Genomic DNA, 18,606 nt, shown 5'->3' with positions numbered 1-18,606 from the left:
TCACTACAGTAGATTCCACTGTAAAATGTCAATGTATATATGAATCTGGGGGAAACATTTTCTAAAATTCAAGGAACAATCAATATCGAGGTGTGTGGCCCCACATGCATTTGCACTGCTCAGAGACAGCTATTTGTGTTGAATTTGTGAATTAGTTGAATGTGCCTGCATAACATTACATTTTACATATTTAGCAGACGCTCTTATCCAGAGCGACTTACAGTTTAGTGAATACATATTTTTTTATACTGGCCCCCCGTGGTAATCGAACCCACAACCCTGGCGTTGCAAACGCCATGCTCTATCAACTGAGCTACATCCCTGCCGGCCATTCCCTCCCCTACCCTGGACGACGCTGGGCCAATTGTGCACCGCCCATGAGTCTCCCGGTCGCTGCCGGCTGCAACAGAGCCTGGATTCAATCAGGATCTCTAGTGACACAGTTAGCACTGCGATGCAGTGCCTTAGACCACTGCGCCACTCAGGAGAATCATGTCCTGGCTACCTACACCTGCCCTGCACTTGCTTGTTGTCTGCACTTGTCTCTGCACTGATCGTCTTTGTTGAGATTCCCTAAAAACACGCCACTTCCATACAGCTTCGACCTGAGGTTACCTTTTTGTAGCAGGTTAGGAGAACTTACGCAGCAGGTTAGGAGAATTAACGTAGCAGGTTAGAATAATTAGGTTAGGGTTAGGAAAGGGTTAAGGTTAGCAAAAATGCTATCTTTGTTACCCTTGTCATACACAACACCAACTATTGACTGAAAAAAATGTGTATCTCTTATTTCCCATTTGACACACTGTACATCAGACATACAACGTTGACCTATTCACTGTGTAGCTTCTGCCACTGTGTGGCTAAAAAAAATACACTACACTGACTGTATTGGAAACCTCAAAACAACTTGTCAGTCTGCTGCTGCTACCAGATTCAAGGTGATGAAGACCCACGCGCCTCTTCCTTCTCTGCACACATAATTTTTTACTTTCGTTTATTTGGTTAGTCTTTTTTTAACTGCAGTGTTGGTTAAGGGCTTGTAAGTAAGCATTTCACGGTAAGGTCTACACCTGTTGTATTCGGCGCATGTGACAAATACAATTTGATTTGACACACACATAGTAATATTACTTCAGCCTGTAGGATTCTATCCATATAAAAATAAAAATAAATTAGCAAGGCAACAGTAAACATGTCGTCCCCACGAATGATGCAGCACCCATCTCCCCCCGTCCCCACGAATGATGCATCACCCATCCCCCCCCCAAGCACACACAAATTATGAAAAACAGAGCACTCAAGTGTCCTGTTATTCTCTACTGCCTCTCTTTGGCCTGAAGAGGCATTTCTTCCAGAACTCTGTGGGCTCTTCTCCAGTGACGTCACTGGCAGAGATGTCATGGCGTCTGTGGGGCTGAAGCTGGAGCTGCAATTAAGCTAGCTAAAAGCTGTCGACAGTGTGTAAATCGAAATGGAGAAAAATGCAAATCTGCATCGAGATGTTGGAGGAAGTACTCTATGTGCTACTATTGCAGGAGAAATGGGCGATATTAAAACAGTTGGCGGAATGAAGGGAGTGACCGATACGTGCAAGAATAGTGAGCGTTCTCTCAGTACTTTGGGTAGTTGTACTACTAGCTCCAGTAGTGCTCCTAGCACTGCTAGTAATGCAATCTCCAGTGTTGAGAAATTAGATATGCCAGAAATGTTTCTCCCGGTGCAAGAGAATAACATTCAATCGAGTGGTTGGTCGGAGACATTGTCCTCTGGATCTGGAGATCATTTGAGTAACGGGATGGGAAATAGCTCGCAGCTGGCTACAGGAAATAGCGAGGGTGCCACCTCAAAGTTAGTAAACAACAAAACGGATGGCGAGCCCTCCTCGATGGGGGAATCGGGGGCAAGGATTACAGATGATCAAGCTGAGGTTTCTGTTTGTGCGTCAGTTGAACCAGTGAAGCTGGCAAAACCGACACACCTATGTCCGGACAAAACAAATACGGGAAACGTCAAATGTGGAGTTGCGATTGACAATACCATATGCGAGGGTTTGCCGAGTGGGAGTGACCCGTGCATCGCGGCAGAATCTAGGAGCATCGACTCACTTGAGTCCTTCTCAAACCTCAACTCCTGTCCCAGTTTCGATCTCAACAGTGACGGGTTGGAGGACAGGGGGCTGGCCCTAACACTACAGAGCGAGTATGGGGCTGATGGAACTAAGATCCCGTGCACCAAGGACCGGGGCGCTGGCCAGTCCATATACCACATCAAGTGGATCAAGTGGAAGGAGGAAAACACACCTATCATTACCCAGAACGAGAACGGCCCATGCCCATTGCTGGCAATTATGAATGTCCTATTGCTGGCATGGAAGGTAAATGACTGACCTCATGACCGGATCTCTGAGACAAGTTTACATTTGGTGGGCATGATGCCATTTGGAACATTTCCAAATCTATTATTTGTCAATACTAAATTACTAATAGAGAGTTCATTCTGAAGCTGGTCATCATAACTACGCTATCTGTTGTATTATCAGTTTAAAATCAAAATTGAATGATCAGTAGTAAAATAAGCTATTGTCACCTGACAGAATATAGAATGCCATGAAAAGTTGAAGATTCATAAAGAATCTTCCTTCATTTGGGCAGAATTGAAGTTAAAGTTGAAATTGTACCACTCATATGCACTCATCTTTATTTTCTCATAATACTCAATTACAGTCATTTTATGATGGAGTTTGTTGACATAAGTCACATTGACCAATTAATAATATAATATGCCATTTAGCAGACGCTTTTATCCAAAGCGACTTACAGTCATGTGCGCATACATGTTTACGTATGGGTGGTCCCAGGGATGGAACCCACTACCCTGGCGTTACAAGCGCCATGCTCTACCAATTGAGCCACAGAGGACCACAATTATACCATAGACCCAATTGTATATATTTTCCCTGTGCTGTGGCCTTGGCAGCTCAGTCACTCTCTTATAAGTAGTCTCTGACAGCATCCAATTGAGTCCTGTTTAAGCCTCTGGTTAAATTTACATCATAAAGATAACGTTTAATTACTGTCAGTGACGTTGGTTGGCAGGCAGTGGAGATTCTGATTTGGTATGTGGCTTCACAACTTAAACTGCAGCTCTGTGTCTGTGGTGTCTGAAACCTTCCCTAAAACTTCACTACCTACTGTGAAAATGGGTGCCATGAAAGTGACTGTAAACAGAATTCTTTGCTTCAAACGCCTGTCTGTGTGCTGACAGTCGTGCAACCGCTGACAGTACACTTCTGGTGACTTTAAACACAGCTTTCCACTTCCCAGGTGTGGGTGTATTTACTGTGAACCATAATCATGGGGGAGGGAGATGCCTGTCTGCCAGGTTCTATTGGCCTGGCTAACTTTAGTCATATTGCTTGGTTTGTTAAATAATGTATGTGGTTCCATTACAGGTGAAGATGCCACCAATGATGGAGATCATAACTGCTGAACAGTTGATGGAATATCTTGGTGAGTATAAGTGAGAATCTGTCTACGAAACCAAAGACCGAATGTCATATAAATCAGTGACCTGTGCTTTAGTTGCCCTCCTGGAGGGTGAAGTGTACAGTTTATGACCTGTATTTTAAGTATGGTAAAAATACAAGCCACCTTGACAGTGCTCAAAGGGATGGAGAATACTGTATTTTTCTTTGGTTCTGTACCTACCGAGAAGGTCCATGTCACAAATTGCTAGTCTGGCTGTACATTTTGTACACCAGTGCAGTGGAGCATTGAGCTGTAGTAGAAACTAGCCTGGGAAGTGCAATGTGACCTTAATGACAGAGTACTGGAGGGCTGTAATTATGTCCCACTGCCTGGGAAGGCATTACTGTATGAATAATCACAGGACCTGCCTCACTGCCTGCCTGGCCCCTCAGTCTTATTTTACTAATTTACTCGCCTCCCTTCAGTAGACTGTGGATTTGCTGCCTCTCCTAGCTTTAGGATAAATTACTATATAATATGGATTTCATATGATTTAAGCTAGGGCACACAGTAATTGCATAGCTGCTGTGAAATCACCCATATACCAATATTACCTGAGTTGTCGTTCTACATCCCAGATAAACTAAACCTCCACTTGATTTTTAGCCAGTGAATACAATGGGTGCATTCGTAAATTCACTCTAGTGTCAGAGTGCGCTCTGGCCGTGGAGTAGGGTTGATCCGAGCATTCTGAGCTCAGAACAGCAGTCAAGCACCCAAGCTAACTGGCTAAAGTTGGCTAGCTTGCTAGCTACTTCCAGACACAAATAAGAGAGCACCTCTCTCTGAACATTTTACTTGCCCTAGCAGAGTTGGTTAGAGTGTTTCATGATATCAGGAGGGTTAGTGACTTCATCTGTGTTACTGTCAACAATTTAATAAAATGTTTTAGCCAATGTTTACTTACACCTGTCATAACAACCGAGTTTAGGGTGTTCGTAAATTCCTATATTATTCTGCGCTCTGACACTCTCAAACTAGAGTGCTCTGAAATCGGAGTAGATTGCCAGGTTGAATTTACTAACGCACCCAATAAATGAATTGGATTTACAGTATTTTGGAAAATACTGTAATAAATTCAATACTCTACCTGGGTCATTTTACACATACTGGTCCTCACCTAGCTGCTAGACCTGCCCTCAGAAGAGTGCATATGTACTTGTATACCCGTTAGTGATACACCTGCAGTCCCCACAGATAGGGTGGGTGGGTTTAGGGTCATAAAATGTTGTATGGATGAAGGGCGGGCAGGTTGGATAAAGAGAAACGATGCATAAAAAATCCATAAATGTATAGTTCTTGTGCAATTCATATCTATAGACTACATTTAGGTTTTTCTTTCATTCTTTTTATCTGGCGTTAGTGTGTAGCCTAAGCTTTGGGGCCTAACTGTAGCCCCTAAATACACGCCAATTGCCAAATGCATTTGGGAACTTGGGCAGAAAAAGTTAAGATCGATCCATTGAGGCAAAAAGGACAATGTCAGAGTTTAATTCAATAATAATTTAGAAAAGCTGCGAAATGGAGAGTTGATGTTTGGGAAAAATGTAGTGAAGTGGTAAAAGAGGATGATAGCAGTTCTGGCTATGTTATGTGTGATGATTGTGAGGCACTATACTAATTCGACAGTCACAAGACGGGGACTTCAAAATGGCACATCAAGGGAACTGTACTGTTCAGATTGGTTAAATGAAATAGTAGCCTAACTGAAATCTGGACACTGACTGTAGGTCTATAACCTCTCACATTGCCTAATACAGTGGGGAAAAAAAGTATTTAGTCAGCCACCAATTGTGCAAGTTCTCCCACTTAAAAAGATGAGAGAGGCCTGTAATTTTTATCATATGTACATGTCAACTATGACAGACAAAATGAGGAAAAAAAATCCAGAAAATCACATTGTAGGATTTTTTATGAATTTATTTGCAAATTATGGTGGAAAATAAGTATTTGGTCAATAACAAAAGTTTCTCAATACTTTGTTATATACCCTTTGTTAGCAATGACACAGGTCAAACGTTTTCTGTAAGTCTTCACAAGGTTTTCACACACTGTTGCTGGTATTTTGGCCCATTCCTCCATGCAGATCTCCTCTAGAGCAGTGATGTTTTGGGGCTGTCGCTGGGCAACACAGACTTTCAACTCCCTCCAAAGATTTTCTATGGGGTTGAGATCTGGAGACTGGCTAGGCCACTCCAGGACCTTGAAATGCTTCTTACGAAGCCACTCCTTAGTTGCCCGGGCAGTGTGTTTGGGATCATTGTCATGCTGAAAGACCCAGCCACGTTTCATCTTCAATGCCCTTGCTGATGGAAGGAGGTTTTCACTCAAAATCTCACGATACATGGCCCCATTCATTCTTTCCTTTACACGGATCAGTCATCCTGGTCCCTTTGCAGAAAAACAGCCCCAAAGCATGATGTTTCCACCCCCATGCTTCACAGTAGGTATGGTGTTCTTTGGATGCAACTCAGCATTCTTTGTCCTCCAAACACGACGAGTTGAGTTTTTACCAAAACGTTATATTTTGGTTTCATCTGACCATATGGCATTCTCCCAATCCTCTTCTGGATCATCCAAATGCACTCTAGCAAACTTCAGACGGGCCTGGACATGTACTGGCTTAAGCAGGGGGACACGTCTGGCACTGCAGGATTTGAGTCCCTGGCGGCGTAGTGTGTTACTGATGGTAGGCTTTGTTACTTTGGTCCCAGCTCTCTGCAGGTCATTCACTAGGTCCCCCCGTGTGGTTCTGGGATTTTTGCTCACCGTTCTTGTGATCATTTTGACCCCACGGGGTGAGATCTTGCGTGGAGCCCCCAGATCGAGGGAGATTATCAGTGGTCTTGTATGTCTTCCATTTCCTAATAATTGCTCCCACAGTTGATTTCTTCAAACCAAGCTGCTTACCTATTGCAGATTCAGTCTTCCCAGCCTGGTGCAGGTCTACAATTTTGTTTCTGGTGTCCTTTGACAGCTCTTTGGTCTTGGCCATAGTGGAGTTTGGAGTGTGACTGTTTGAGGTTGTGGACAGGTGTCTTTTATACTGATAACAAGTTCAAACAGGTGCCATTAATACAGGTAACAAGTGGAGGACAGAGGAGCCTCTTAAAGAAGAAGTTACAGGTCTGTGAGAGCCAGAAAACTTGCTTGTTTGTAGGTGACCAAATACTTATTTTCCACCATAATTTGCAAATAAATTCATAAAAAATCCTACAATGTGATTTTCTGGAGAAAAAAAATCTCAATTTGTCTGTCATAGTTGACGTGTACCTATGATGAAAATTACAGGCCTCTCTCATCTTTTTAAGTGGGATAACTTGCACAATTGGTGGCTGACTAAATACTTTTTTTCCCCACTGTATAATATTAACTCCTGCAGAATTAAGCATGTCTTGCAGTAAAATGATACACCAAATATACATTTTGAAACGGGAACATGAGTGGAGAAATATGATTTATTTCTTTCAGCATCTTGAGAGAATGAATGCGCGGTTAGGGACCGTCTATAAAGGTGGCGGTGCTCTTTATCAGCATCATAAAAGTGTAAAATAGGACAAATGTAAGCCACCACCCAATTATCTTTATTATTATTTTAACCACATAAAATATGCATCCAAGCTGGACTGAGATCTTATCAAAAACATGTTGAGTCGTTTTAACAGCTTTTTCCTTAACCGGTGAAACTGATGTCATTTGGACATTTTGCACGTAAAATCTTTCATGTTTTTTAAAGTTATTACATTTTCTCATTGGTACCGAAACGTATTTGCTGTGTGAGAGAAGTAGAGATGAAAGAGAATACATTTTAACAATGTCAACTATACTGAACAAAAATATAAACGCAACATGCAACAATTTCAACAATTTTACTGAGTTACAGTTCATGTAAGGAAATCAGTCAATTGAAATGAATTCATTAGGCCCTAATCTATGGATTTCACATGACTGTGCAGGGGCGCAGCATTGGGAGGCCTGGGAGGGCATAGGCCAACCCACTTGGGAGCAAGGCCCACCCACTGGGGAGCCAGGCCCAGCCAATCAGAATGAGTTTTTCTTTATTACAGACAGAAATACTCATCAGTTTCATCAGCTTTCCGGGTGGCTGGTCTCAGACGATCCCACAGGTGAAGAAGCCGGATGTGGAGGTCCTGGGCTGGCGTGTTTACACGTGGTCTGCGGTTGTGAGGCCGGTTGGACGTACTGCCAAATTCTCTAAAACAATGTTGGAAGCGGCTTATGGTAGAGAAAATGTACATTAAATGCTCTGGCAACAGCTCTAGTGGACATCCCTGCAGTCAGCATGCCAATTGCACACTCCCTCAAAACTTGAGACATCTGTGGCATTGTGTTGTGTGACAAAACTGCACATTTTAGAGAGGCCTTTTATTGTCCCCAGCACAAGGTGTACCAGTGTAATGCTCATGCTGTTTAATCAGCTTCTTGATATGCCACACCTGTCAGGTGGATGGATTATCTTGGCAAAGGAGAAATTCTCACTAACAGGGATGTAAACTAATTAGTGCTAAAAATTTTAGGGAAATAAGCTTTTTGTGCGTATGGAACATTTCTGGGATCTTTTATTTCAGCTCATGAAACATGGGACCAACACCTTACATATTTTTGTTCAGTATAGATTGAAGCATTCATTCTATCGATTTATAACATTATTCTGGTGAGCAAGGGTTGATTTAGTCTTCTAGGGCAACAAGTAATTACAGAAGAGAAGCTGCCTGTATCTAATTATAGACAAGTTGACTAACAGCCTACCAAAATGTCGCAAATTATAAGCAGAAACATAGGCATATCTAAAAAATGCCTGTCAAAAAATCTTCCATCTTAGACTGTACAACATATTTCCTATATTTGTGGGTTAGGGTCAGGTGCGGGCCTCAGATTTTCATCAGCGGTTGCGGATGGGTTATTAGCAATTGCGGGCGGATGAACAAACAGCTCACCCACACATCGCTAATACCCATGTCTGTTGACCAAGCCCCTGCTAACGTCAGGGAAACAGGAGCTGTGTTCTTTCTCCATGCGTGGGACGCTGACCCCACTGCCTCCCTCCATAGCTGGGTGCTGTTATGATGTAGAACCAGGGGTGTCCTGTTACTAAAGGCATTCTCATCCAAGCTATAGGGAAAAAAAATCCCTGTCACTATAGCCAAGTCCTCTTTTCATGGCAGTGGTCAGTTTGGCTTCAATTTTACAAGCTCTAATTCTTTGACTGGTGCTATGACTAGTGTCCAGTTTTGAGTGTGTTCTAGCTAAATGCATCATATAAAGACTGTTAGGCGTCAATAACAACTCTAACTATAAGGGAAATGGAGCCACCAGCTGCTGAGTTCTGAGAGAGGCCAGAAGTCCTGAAATGTATCCACATTAGTCATGCCATGGGAGTTTACTTTCATATGATCATTTGGGGCTTCAGTATAGAGGTCAGTTTGTACCAAAAGACTCCTGACTGTTTGTGCTACATTGTCCTACATTCTGCATGTGATTAGCAGATTCAACTGGTTTTGATTTAATCTGTATTAGTCATTATGGGCCAAGACACAGACTGTCGTTAATTTATGGCTAAGGATATTTCTCACCATGGTTTAATTACAGTTTACTCTGTAGTGCTTAATTGGGGGACAGATTAGTTAATTAGCTACCAACATAGAATATAAACAGCAAAATGTGATTGGGAAACAGAGGGATGATTCTTCATTGTCAGGAAATATGACTCAAATGTTGACTTAACTTCTCATGAATGTGTTTTGTACCAGGGGTAATAATGATTATATGTAATAACGTTGTTACCTTTTGGTTAGATGTTACATTTCTTGGATGCATTGGCTACAAAAATGTAATTTAGAATTAGTCATTGTGTCTGTTATTGAACTCTGTTAATGGAAGGCCTAATGTTTCCTCCCCACAGAATCTGCCTTTGTGAGTCCATAGCGCTTGGTATCCATTACTGATCAATTATAATTGAATTGCATGCATTAGTTTGGTTCATTTTGCTGGAAGAAAAAGCATCATCTACAATGTGTGCATTTCATTGTCAGACTACACTCTGACCAGGCAAATCTAATTTGACCTTCCCCAAATACGTTTTTATAAGAGAGGAGGAAAGCAAGAAACTGTAAACTGTACCCTGCTGGTCAACTGACATGAAACCCTGAGAGAGGAGACCATTCAGACTGACCCAAAGCATTAGCAAATTGAGAGAAACATAGTTGCCATCTTTAGATATTCTCTTAGAGGTAGCCTAATGTGTGGATCTGATGGAACACAGAACTCACTCCAACCCCATAGCTATATGTTCAACACCAGTAAGAAGCCACAGAGAGGCCTTACCCCCTCTTCCAACCACTCAGGGCCCTCTCCCCCACTGTGCCCCAGATGGAGTCCCCTGATTTCTCCCTCTGCAGCTCTGCACCTTGCTTATCTGCTCCTACAGATGCCCATGGTTGATTCCAAGTTCTCAGTGTAAAAACATTCCGTCTCTTTCGAGCACCCTGACTCACAGTGAGCACTTCAACCCTTCTGCAAATCACAGGTGACAAGCAGTAATACAACTCCTGTTTTTCCGACTGTCATGTTAGATTTCCTCTGAGGAATGCTCATGGTTGTAGCCATCCCACTTCTGTACATTGCTGACCTTTAACTGCATTATTCAGGCTATGTATGTGCGTATCAACCCAGATATGCCTGTGAGCTGTCTCTGCTCTTCTTTCACAAGAGTGCCCATAAATTGCGGCTCTGTGTTTGTGGCGACGGCTTTGTCTTTACTCCAGCTAGTGTCTGATAGCTCATAATGAATGGTTTTGGCCCTGGTCAAACCATTAATGGTGTGTCATGTCCAGGAACAGGCAGATAGGCCTGTCTCCTAGCCTCACCACTGCACTTCATTACACACAGTTGTTGTTTCATGCCCAGCCAAAAAACAATGGCTTGTGAGAAAGAGCTGCTCACAAAAAGCCCCATTTAACGTGGGCTGATTCAGACGCTGTATTAATAACTACTGTGAGGCCCATAAGGGCAGAAGTGGAGGAGATGTATGTTGTATTAAAGAGGCTGCTGGTCGATGTTGGGATTTAGTACTCTGTGGGGCATGCCAGTGAATCAGCAGCAGCAGTAGAGGCCCAGGCAGGGAGGGCACAGTCTACAGTCAGCTGGCAGGGAACAGGGGGCAGGCGGAGGGAGGGAGATAGGGGGGTATGGCCGGGGGTTTCCCTGGGCATAGAAATGTCCGAGTCAGTTGACTGGCCTCAGCTTGGTGAATTCTTGGCCTGGGCTGAGGAAGCCTGTGTCTGAGGAGAAGATATGGAGATGAAATCAGAGTAGCTCCCCGGCTCTCAAACACACTGACCACTGGCTCACTTTGCTAAAGTAAGAAAGCAATCGTTGGATTATGAGAAAAGGTAGGCCAATTTTTGTTTTTCAGATATAAAAGTCTCACAGAATCGTTATCTTGTAACATCAAATATCTCGCAAGTGGGTATGTTTTCGACAGTGAGAGATTGTGCCGCTGTGTGTTGCTCAGAGAGGGGAGGGTGGAGTTGGGTGCAATGTTAATGGGTGGATGACAGGTGCACTGTGATTAGCACCACAGGGCTCTCACTCTCTGTGGTGGTTGACTGACTTTGCAAGGCTCTCCCTGCCTGCCCCATTGGCTGCTCTTCCTAGGTCCTACACTAAGCCCTTAACACCTCTCTAGCGGCTCCCCACTGGCCGGGGCTCGACTAACCCTGCATGCCTGGCCGAGCCCTTCTTGGAAAAATAGCTGGCCAGCGCTTAACACTCCACACCCCGCTTCTCACTGAGGATTAGACACTTCTTATGGAATCAGAACGCAGTCGATAATATCACCTCTTTACATGTGATTGACGTAAGCAGACGGTCCGTAAGCTTTGTGATGTCAGTGGTGAGAGGGCAGGGCACTACCCTGATGATATTTTCACAGCTCCCCTGTGTGTCTGTGGCTGCTTTAATTAGCCTGTATCCCCAGGACCTCTGATGTTGCTTCCTCCACTCTCTCTCCCCTGCAGGAGACTACATCCTCGATGCCAAGCCGAAAGAGATCTCTGAGGCCCAGCGGCTAAACTATGAGCAGGTAAGGACTGTTGTTGCCTAAACACAATCAATAAGGGCAGTTATTCACTGTTCATAAGCATGTCTGCCGGTCCATCTCTCTCTGTGTCTGTCTGTGGCTCATGTTGGAGAATCAGACGGGCATGCAGGATGAGCGAGGAGGCTGGGAGGGAGAGGCAGGCAGGCAGGCTAGACTGTTGAGTACCCCTCCTCTCCCTCTTAGATCTCTGATGGCAGAGCAGCAGCCAAAAAGCAAAAGCAGCATCACACTATTAACTCACACCACGCCAGGGGGGCTCACTTGTTCTCACTTCTACACCTAAAATATCCCTGCCTGCCGTTTAGTGACTGCAGTTCCTGTCCTCTTCTATTCTAATAGGCAACGATGCAGTGTTAAGATGATGACTATTTATACGGTCATGTGCATCTGCGTCAGTGCATTTGCACAACATTTGCATTGGGAATGAATCTCCAGAAAGACCAATGAATGTATATTTATGTTAGATGAAAATAAGCAGCGTGATGATTAGGGTTATATGTCAGGGAAAAAACAGCCCACTGCCCTGGAGCTGCGTTTAGCCCCTATATAGGTTACATAAGCCGCGTCTTGCCAGGCCCACGGCACAGCACGGGTCATGACGGGCAGATCGTGTCTCTTCACATCGCTGTGGGAGGGTGCTCAGGGATGCACGGCTGTTCAGATCGAGGCCAGCGCTGGGGCTCTGAGTGGCTGACATGGCCTGGCAGGGATGGCTTTCCCATTCCCACTCCCATCCACACTCCATCCCTAACCCTGCTGCCTGCCTGGAATGTGGGAGGGGCACGGCCTCTCTTCCTCTCCTCCTCCTCTCTACTCGGCTGTGGCAAAGAACCAGCACATCTGTGAATGTTATTCTCTTCACGGATGTCATCGTTCGGGGAGGAGAGAAGTAATGTGTGTGTGTGTACATACCAGAGTCTGGATTACTATAAGAAGGAGAATGTTCTGACTGCCGTACAGTCGTAGCTCTCCAAGCTTCTGGTATGTTGTGTGAATTTAAGCAGAAAAAACTAGCAGCGCTCAAATTAAATGGTGGTGGACTCATTGTAATTATGGTGGTCTAATCTTGGACTATGGTCCAGAACACCAGGCTCTGTGGCGTGTGTATTTGTGCACTGTGTGTGTCCGTGTGTGGATAGGCCATGTGGTGGATGTGTAGAGTTTAGGGCAGGCTCTGTGTTGTTAGCTGGGGCAGAAACAGTTGTGGGTTCCTGTTAGATTTGGCTGTGTAAGCCCTGCCTCAACACGACAGGAGAGCACTCATCCAGGCACGGAAGGAGCCTCACACCATGAATGGGGATAGGGTGAGAGAGGGTTAGGGAGGCTGTCTTTCACTAGGGAGTCTTTCACATGCCAATGTGCATGCCAAACCAAAATATAATACATTTGTTAAATCTTGCCTTTGTTTGATATTGTCTGCTGCATATTTGAATAGTCAAGTTCCTTTTATGATTTTGAAGAGTGTTGAACGAGTTCAGCATAACAGAGTTCTATTTATAAACTCTGGCTTCAAAACATCATCTGTCGGAGGAGGATATGAGGATTAAAATGGAGATTGCTCAGCTGTTGTTAAACAGTAACTCTGAGAAACTGGAGTGCTCAGTGAAGGTTTATTCTGCCAAGGCTGGTCTTGGTCAGGTTCCCATAGCCTTGATAAAGGGCACTCATGAGATTTTGTACACAGTAGCACTTTTATGGTTATATGATATAGAATATTCTATTTTATTGAGATAGAGATGCTACTAAAAATAATGTGGCAGCTGTGTCGCTGTATATATACATGATTGTGGAATTTAAGAGTGCACAGTTGTAGACAAAAATGCAGAGCTAAAAACTGACATAGGCTACCTAATAACGTTTTGTGCCAGATCTCCATAATACTCAGGGAGCTGTCCACTCAGTGTGCCAATGACATGAAAACTGAAGCAAAGCTCTTGCCTGTGTCTGTCAATCAGTCTGTCAGTCAGCCACGTGTTCCTATCAGCCTGATTTGCCAGTGGATGGAGGTCTGGAGTCACTCCCCAGTCCCCAGTGGAAGCAGAACGTGTGTGTGTGAGACCTGCTGGTTTGAGCTGGCGGATGAGCGTGGCCGTGTGTGTGGCTCTGCCACAGGGTTGTGGGAATTAAATATTGATCTGGCTCCCAGCCTGCTAGTGGAACATGTGACAGGAAGGCCGGCCTGTTTATCCAATCGGTCTCCCTCTTCCGTAAAAGCTGGAGTGGAACCATTGAATACTGGCCTTCATTGTCCAGTGACCACGGAATAGTCTACTGTACATCATCTCATGCAAATACCACAAGCTCTGTGTGGATACCATATTCAGCACAGAATGTATGATTAGGGTGGCATTACTTAGATGTAGTCTGGTCATAATCTGTAGTCTGTGAGCGGCTAGAGCTGAGCGGAGCAGGGCTTGGCCACACAGCAGGAGGGCGTGGGTGTGCAGAGCAGGCAGCATGTTGGGCACTGGGCAGAGCGGGAGCAGTGGGCAGGCACGTTCCTGATCTCTTACTGTGCTGCCAGCTTCGCCACCCACCAGACAGAGACGCAGTGCCCACACAGTTGTGTGTGCATGTGTCAGTGTGAGTGTTTTTGCTTTAGGCACGTTTTGTATTCACAGCGCTGACTCACGTTGGACTTGTGCTTTAGCACCTGTCCTCAAGAATACAAGTAGGAAAACAAGGAGGATAAAGCAGAGAGAATCCTCGCTGTGTGTCTTAATGATAGACTACATGACCAAAAAAAGGAAAAACAGCCCCAGACCATTATTCCTCCTCCACCAAACTTTACAGTTGGCACTATGCATTGGGGCAGGTAGCGTTCTCCTGGCATCCGTCAAACCCAGATTTGTCTGTCAGACTGCCAGATGGTGAAGCATGATTCATCACTCCAGAGAACGTGTTTCCGCTGCTCCAGAGTCCAATGGCGGCGAGCTTTACACCACTCCAGCCGACGCTTGGCATTGCGCATGGTGATCTTAGGCTTGTGTGCGGCTGCTCGGCCATGGAAACCCATTTCATGAAGCTCCCTGCAAACCGTTATTGTGCTGACGTTGCTTCCAGTGGAACTCGGTAGTGAGTGTTGCAACAGAGGACAGACGATTTTTACACGCTACGCGCTTCAGCACTCAGCGGTCCCGTTCTGTGAGCTTGTGTGGCCTACCACTTTGCGGCTGAGCTGTTATTGCTCCTAGATGTCTCCACTTCACAATAACAGCACTTACAGTTGACCGGGGCAGCACTAGCAGGGCAGAAATTTGACGAACTGACTTGTTTGAAAGGTGGCATCCTATGACGGTGCCACGTTGAAAGTCACTGAGCTCTTCAGTAAGGCCATTCAACTGCCAATGTTTGTCTATGGAGATTGCATGGCTGTGTGCCCGATTTTATACACCTGTCAGCAACAGGTGTGGCTGAAATAGCCGAATCCACTCATTTGAAGGGGTGTCCACATACTTTTGTATGTGTGTATATGTATATATGTATATAAACTTCCGACTTCAACTGTGTATGTATATATATATATATATATATATACATACTCTGTGTGTGTATATATATATATATATATATATATATATATATATATATATATATATATATATATATATATATATATATGTGTATGTGTGTGTGTATATATATATATATATATATATATATATACACACACACAGTGGGGAAAAAAAGTATTTAGTCAGCCACCAATTGTGCAAGTTCTCCCACTTAAAAAGATGAGAGAGGCCTGTAATTTTCATCATAGGTACACGTCAACTATGACAGACAAAATTAGAAAAAAATATCCAGAAAATCAAATTGTAGGATTTTTAATGAATTTATTTGCAAATTATGGTGGAAAATAAGTATTTGGTCAATAACAAAAGTTTCTCAATACTTTGTTATATACCCTTTGTTGGCAATGACACAGGTCAAACGTTTTCTGTAAGTCTTCACACACTGTTGCTGGTATTTTGGCCCATTCCTCCATGCAGATCTCCTCTAGAGCAGTGATGTTTTGGGGCTGTCGCTGGGCATCTGGAGATCTGGAGACTGGCTAGGCCACTCCAGGACCTTGAAATGCTTCTTACGAAGCCACTCCTTCGTTGCCCGGGCGGTGTGTTTGGGATCATTGCCATGCTGAAAGACCCAGCCACGTTTCATCTTCAATGCCCTTGCTGATGGAAGGAGGTTTTCACTCAAAATCTCACGATACATGGCCCCATTCATTCTTTCCTTTACACGGATCAGTCGTCCTGGTCCCTTTGCAGAAAAAACTGCCCCAAAGCATGATGTTTCCACCCCCATGCTTCACAGTAGGTATGGTGTTCTTTGGATGCAACTCAACATTCTTTGTCCTCCAAACACGACGAGTTGAGTTTTTACCAAAAAGTTATATTTTGGTTTCATCTGACCATATGACATTCTCCCAATCCTCTTCTGGATCATCCAAATGCACTCTAGCAAACTTCAGATGGGCCTGGACATGTACTGGCTTAAGCAGGGGGACACGTCTGGCACTGCAGGATCTGAGTCCCTGGCAGCGTAGTGTGGTACTGATGGTAGGCTTTGTTACTTTGGTCCCAGCTCTCTGCAGGTCATTCACTAGGCCCCCCCGTGTGGTTCTGGGATTTTTGCTCACCGTTCTTGTGATCATTTTGACCCCACGGGGTGAGATCTTGCGTGGAGCCCCAGATCGAGGGATATTATCAGTGGTCTTGTATGTCTTCCATTTCCTAATAATTGCTCCCACAGTTGATTTATTCATACCAAGCTGCTTACATATTGCAGATTCAGTCTTCCCAGCCTGGTGCAGGTCTACAATTTTGTTTCTGGTGTCCTTTGACAGCTCTTTGGTCTTGGCCATAGTGGAGTTTGGAGTGTGACTGTTTGAGGTTGTGGACAGGTGTCTTTTATACTGATAACAAGTTCAAACAGGTGCCATTAATACAGGTAACGAGTGGAGGACAGAGGAGCCTCTTAAAGAAGAAGTTACAGGTCTGCGAGAGCCAGAAATCTTGCTTGTTTGTAGGTGACCAAATACTTATTTTCCACCATAATTTGCAAATAAATTTATTAAAAATCCTACAATGTGATTTTCTGGATTTTTTTCCCTCATTTTGTCTGTCATAGTTGACGTGTACCTATGATGAAAATTACAGGCCTCTCTCATCTTTTTAAGTGGGAGAACTTGCACAATTGATGGCTGACTAAATACTTTTTTTCCCCACTGTATATATATATACACACACTGTATGTATGTATGTATATATATATATATATATATATACACACAGTTGAAGTCGGAAGTTTACATACACCTTAGCCAAATACATTTAAACTCAGTTTTTCACAATTCCTGACATTTAATCCTAGTAAAAATTCCCTGTCTTAGGTCAGTTAGGATCACCACTTTATTTTAAGAATATGAAATGTCAGAATAATAGTAGAGATTTATTTCAGCTTTTATTTCTTTCATCACATTCCCAGTGGGTCAGAAGTTTACATACACTCGATTAGTATTTGGTAGCATTGCCTTTAAATTGTTTAACTTGGATCAAACGTTTCGGGAAGCCTTCCACAAGCTTCCCACAATAAGTTGGGTGAATTTTGGCCCATTCCTCCTGACAGAGCTGGTGTAACTGAGTCAGGTTTGTAGGCCTCCTTGCTCGCACACGCTTTTTCAGTTCTGCCCACACATTTTCTATAGGATTGAGGTCAGGGCTTTGTGATGGCCACTCCAATACCTTGACTTTGTTGTCCTTAAGCCATTTTGCCACAACTTTGGAAGTATGCTTGGGGTCATTGTCTATTTGGAAGACCCATTTGCGACCAAGCTTTAACTTGTTTGAAGGTAGGCCTTGAAATACATACATAGGTACACCTCCAATTGACAGAAATTATGTCAATTAGCCTATCAGAAGCTTCTAAAGCCATGACATCATTTTCTGGAATTTTCCAAGCTGTTTAAACGCACAGTCAACTTAGTGTATGTAAACTTCCGACTTCAACTGTATATATATATATATATATATGTAGATATATATTTTATTTCTTATAGTGTATACAGCACAGCAAAGCACTGTGGAAGTGGATGAAGCCCCCCCGCTTAGTGAGGCGCTCTCAGGGGGTTCATTAACTCTCAGGGGGTTCATCTGTTGTCATGTGACTGAAGCCCTCTGCCCCTGGAGTGGAGCAGCTGCATGGTCTGTTACATGGACCATACTAATCCTGCCCACAACTGTACACAGGCATCCTAATCCACACACACACACAGATCGTCCAGCAAAAGGCTTTTCAACAAGCCACACCGCTAAGTGCGAAAGCTGGAGAAGCTCCCTGCTTTTGGGGATTTATTTTCCCTCTTATTGACAGGTTATCCTCTTAGAAAATTAACACACACACACACACACACAAAGTCACCCACTCTCACCTGTCTGTGCGTGTGTGTGGTTGGGGGGACAGCTCCAGAGGCTCCCTGTGACACAGACAGAAGCAACGGTCATTCAAATTGTTTAAAGTTTAATTTTAATTTTTTATAAATGCAACAGTTGGACAATAGTTCAAGATACTCCAAACTTTTAGCATTTTTAAAATCCATCAGGATTGACTGAATTATAGCACATTTGGTTGGGGGGAGTGCACTCATACATTTTCTAATGGTATCAGGTATTTATTTGATATTTTGTGTTAAAATAAAGAAAATGATATACGCCTCATTTGCATAAATACACTGGGTGTATTTGCATATATGAAAACATTAACATAAAGGGGTGGAACAGGGCTGCAACCACACACTTCCTCTGTCTAGGACTCTAGGCCTACCTGCACTCACCTGTGCTGTCTAGACTGCCTCATGAATAACTGTTGTTGTCACGTTCTGTTGCATAATTCAACAATTGTGTCAATAGCAGGATACCCTTGGATTAAAAATCAACATGCTTGGCTCTAGATTATACC

At 43.7% G+C, this 18,606-nt stretch overlaps 1 protein-coding gene across 1 annotated transcript; it reads left to right on the top strand.

The window, feature by feature from the left end:
• Nucleotides 1–1,394: 1,394 nt before the first annotated feature.
• Nucleotides 1,395–11,631, top strand: LOC123485819 (ubiquitin carboxyl-terminal hydrolase MINDY-2-like; the record flags this gene model as incomplete). The annotated part of the gene is made up of 3 exons (XM_045216950.1): nt 1,395–2,374; nt 3,452–3,509; nt 11,567–11,631. Coding segments are annotated over exons 1-3 (1,026 nt in total), but the record flags the coding sequence as incomplete, so codon positions are not given.
• Nucleotides 11,632–18,606: the final 6,975 nt, after the last annotated feature.

Source organism: Coregonus clupeaformis, unplaced genomic scaffold, assembly GCF_020615455.1.
Source record: "Coregonus clupeaformis isolate EN_2021a unplaced genomic scaffold, ASM2061545v1 scaf0871, whole genome shotgun sequence".
Taxonomy (NCBI): Eukaryota; Metazoa; Chordata; class Actinopteri; order Salmoniformes; family Salmonidae; genus Coregonus; species Coregonus clupeaformis.
The sequence above is the reverse complement of the archived record's forward strand: the minus strand, read 5'-3'. Positions and strand labels throughout refer to the sequence as shown.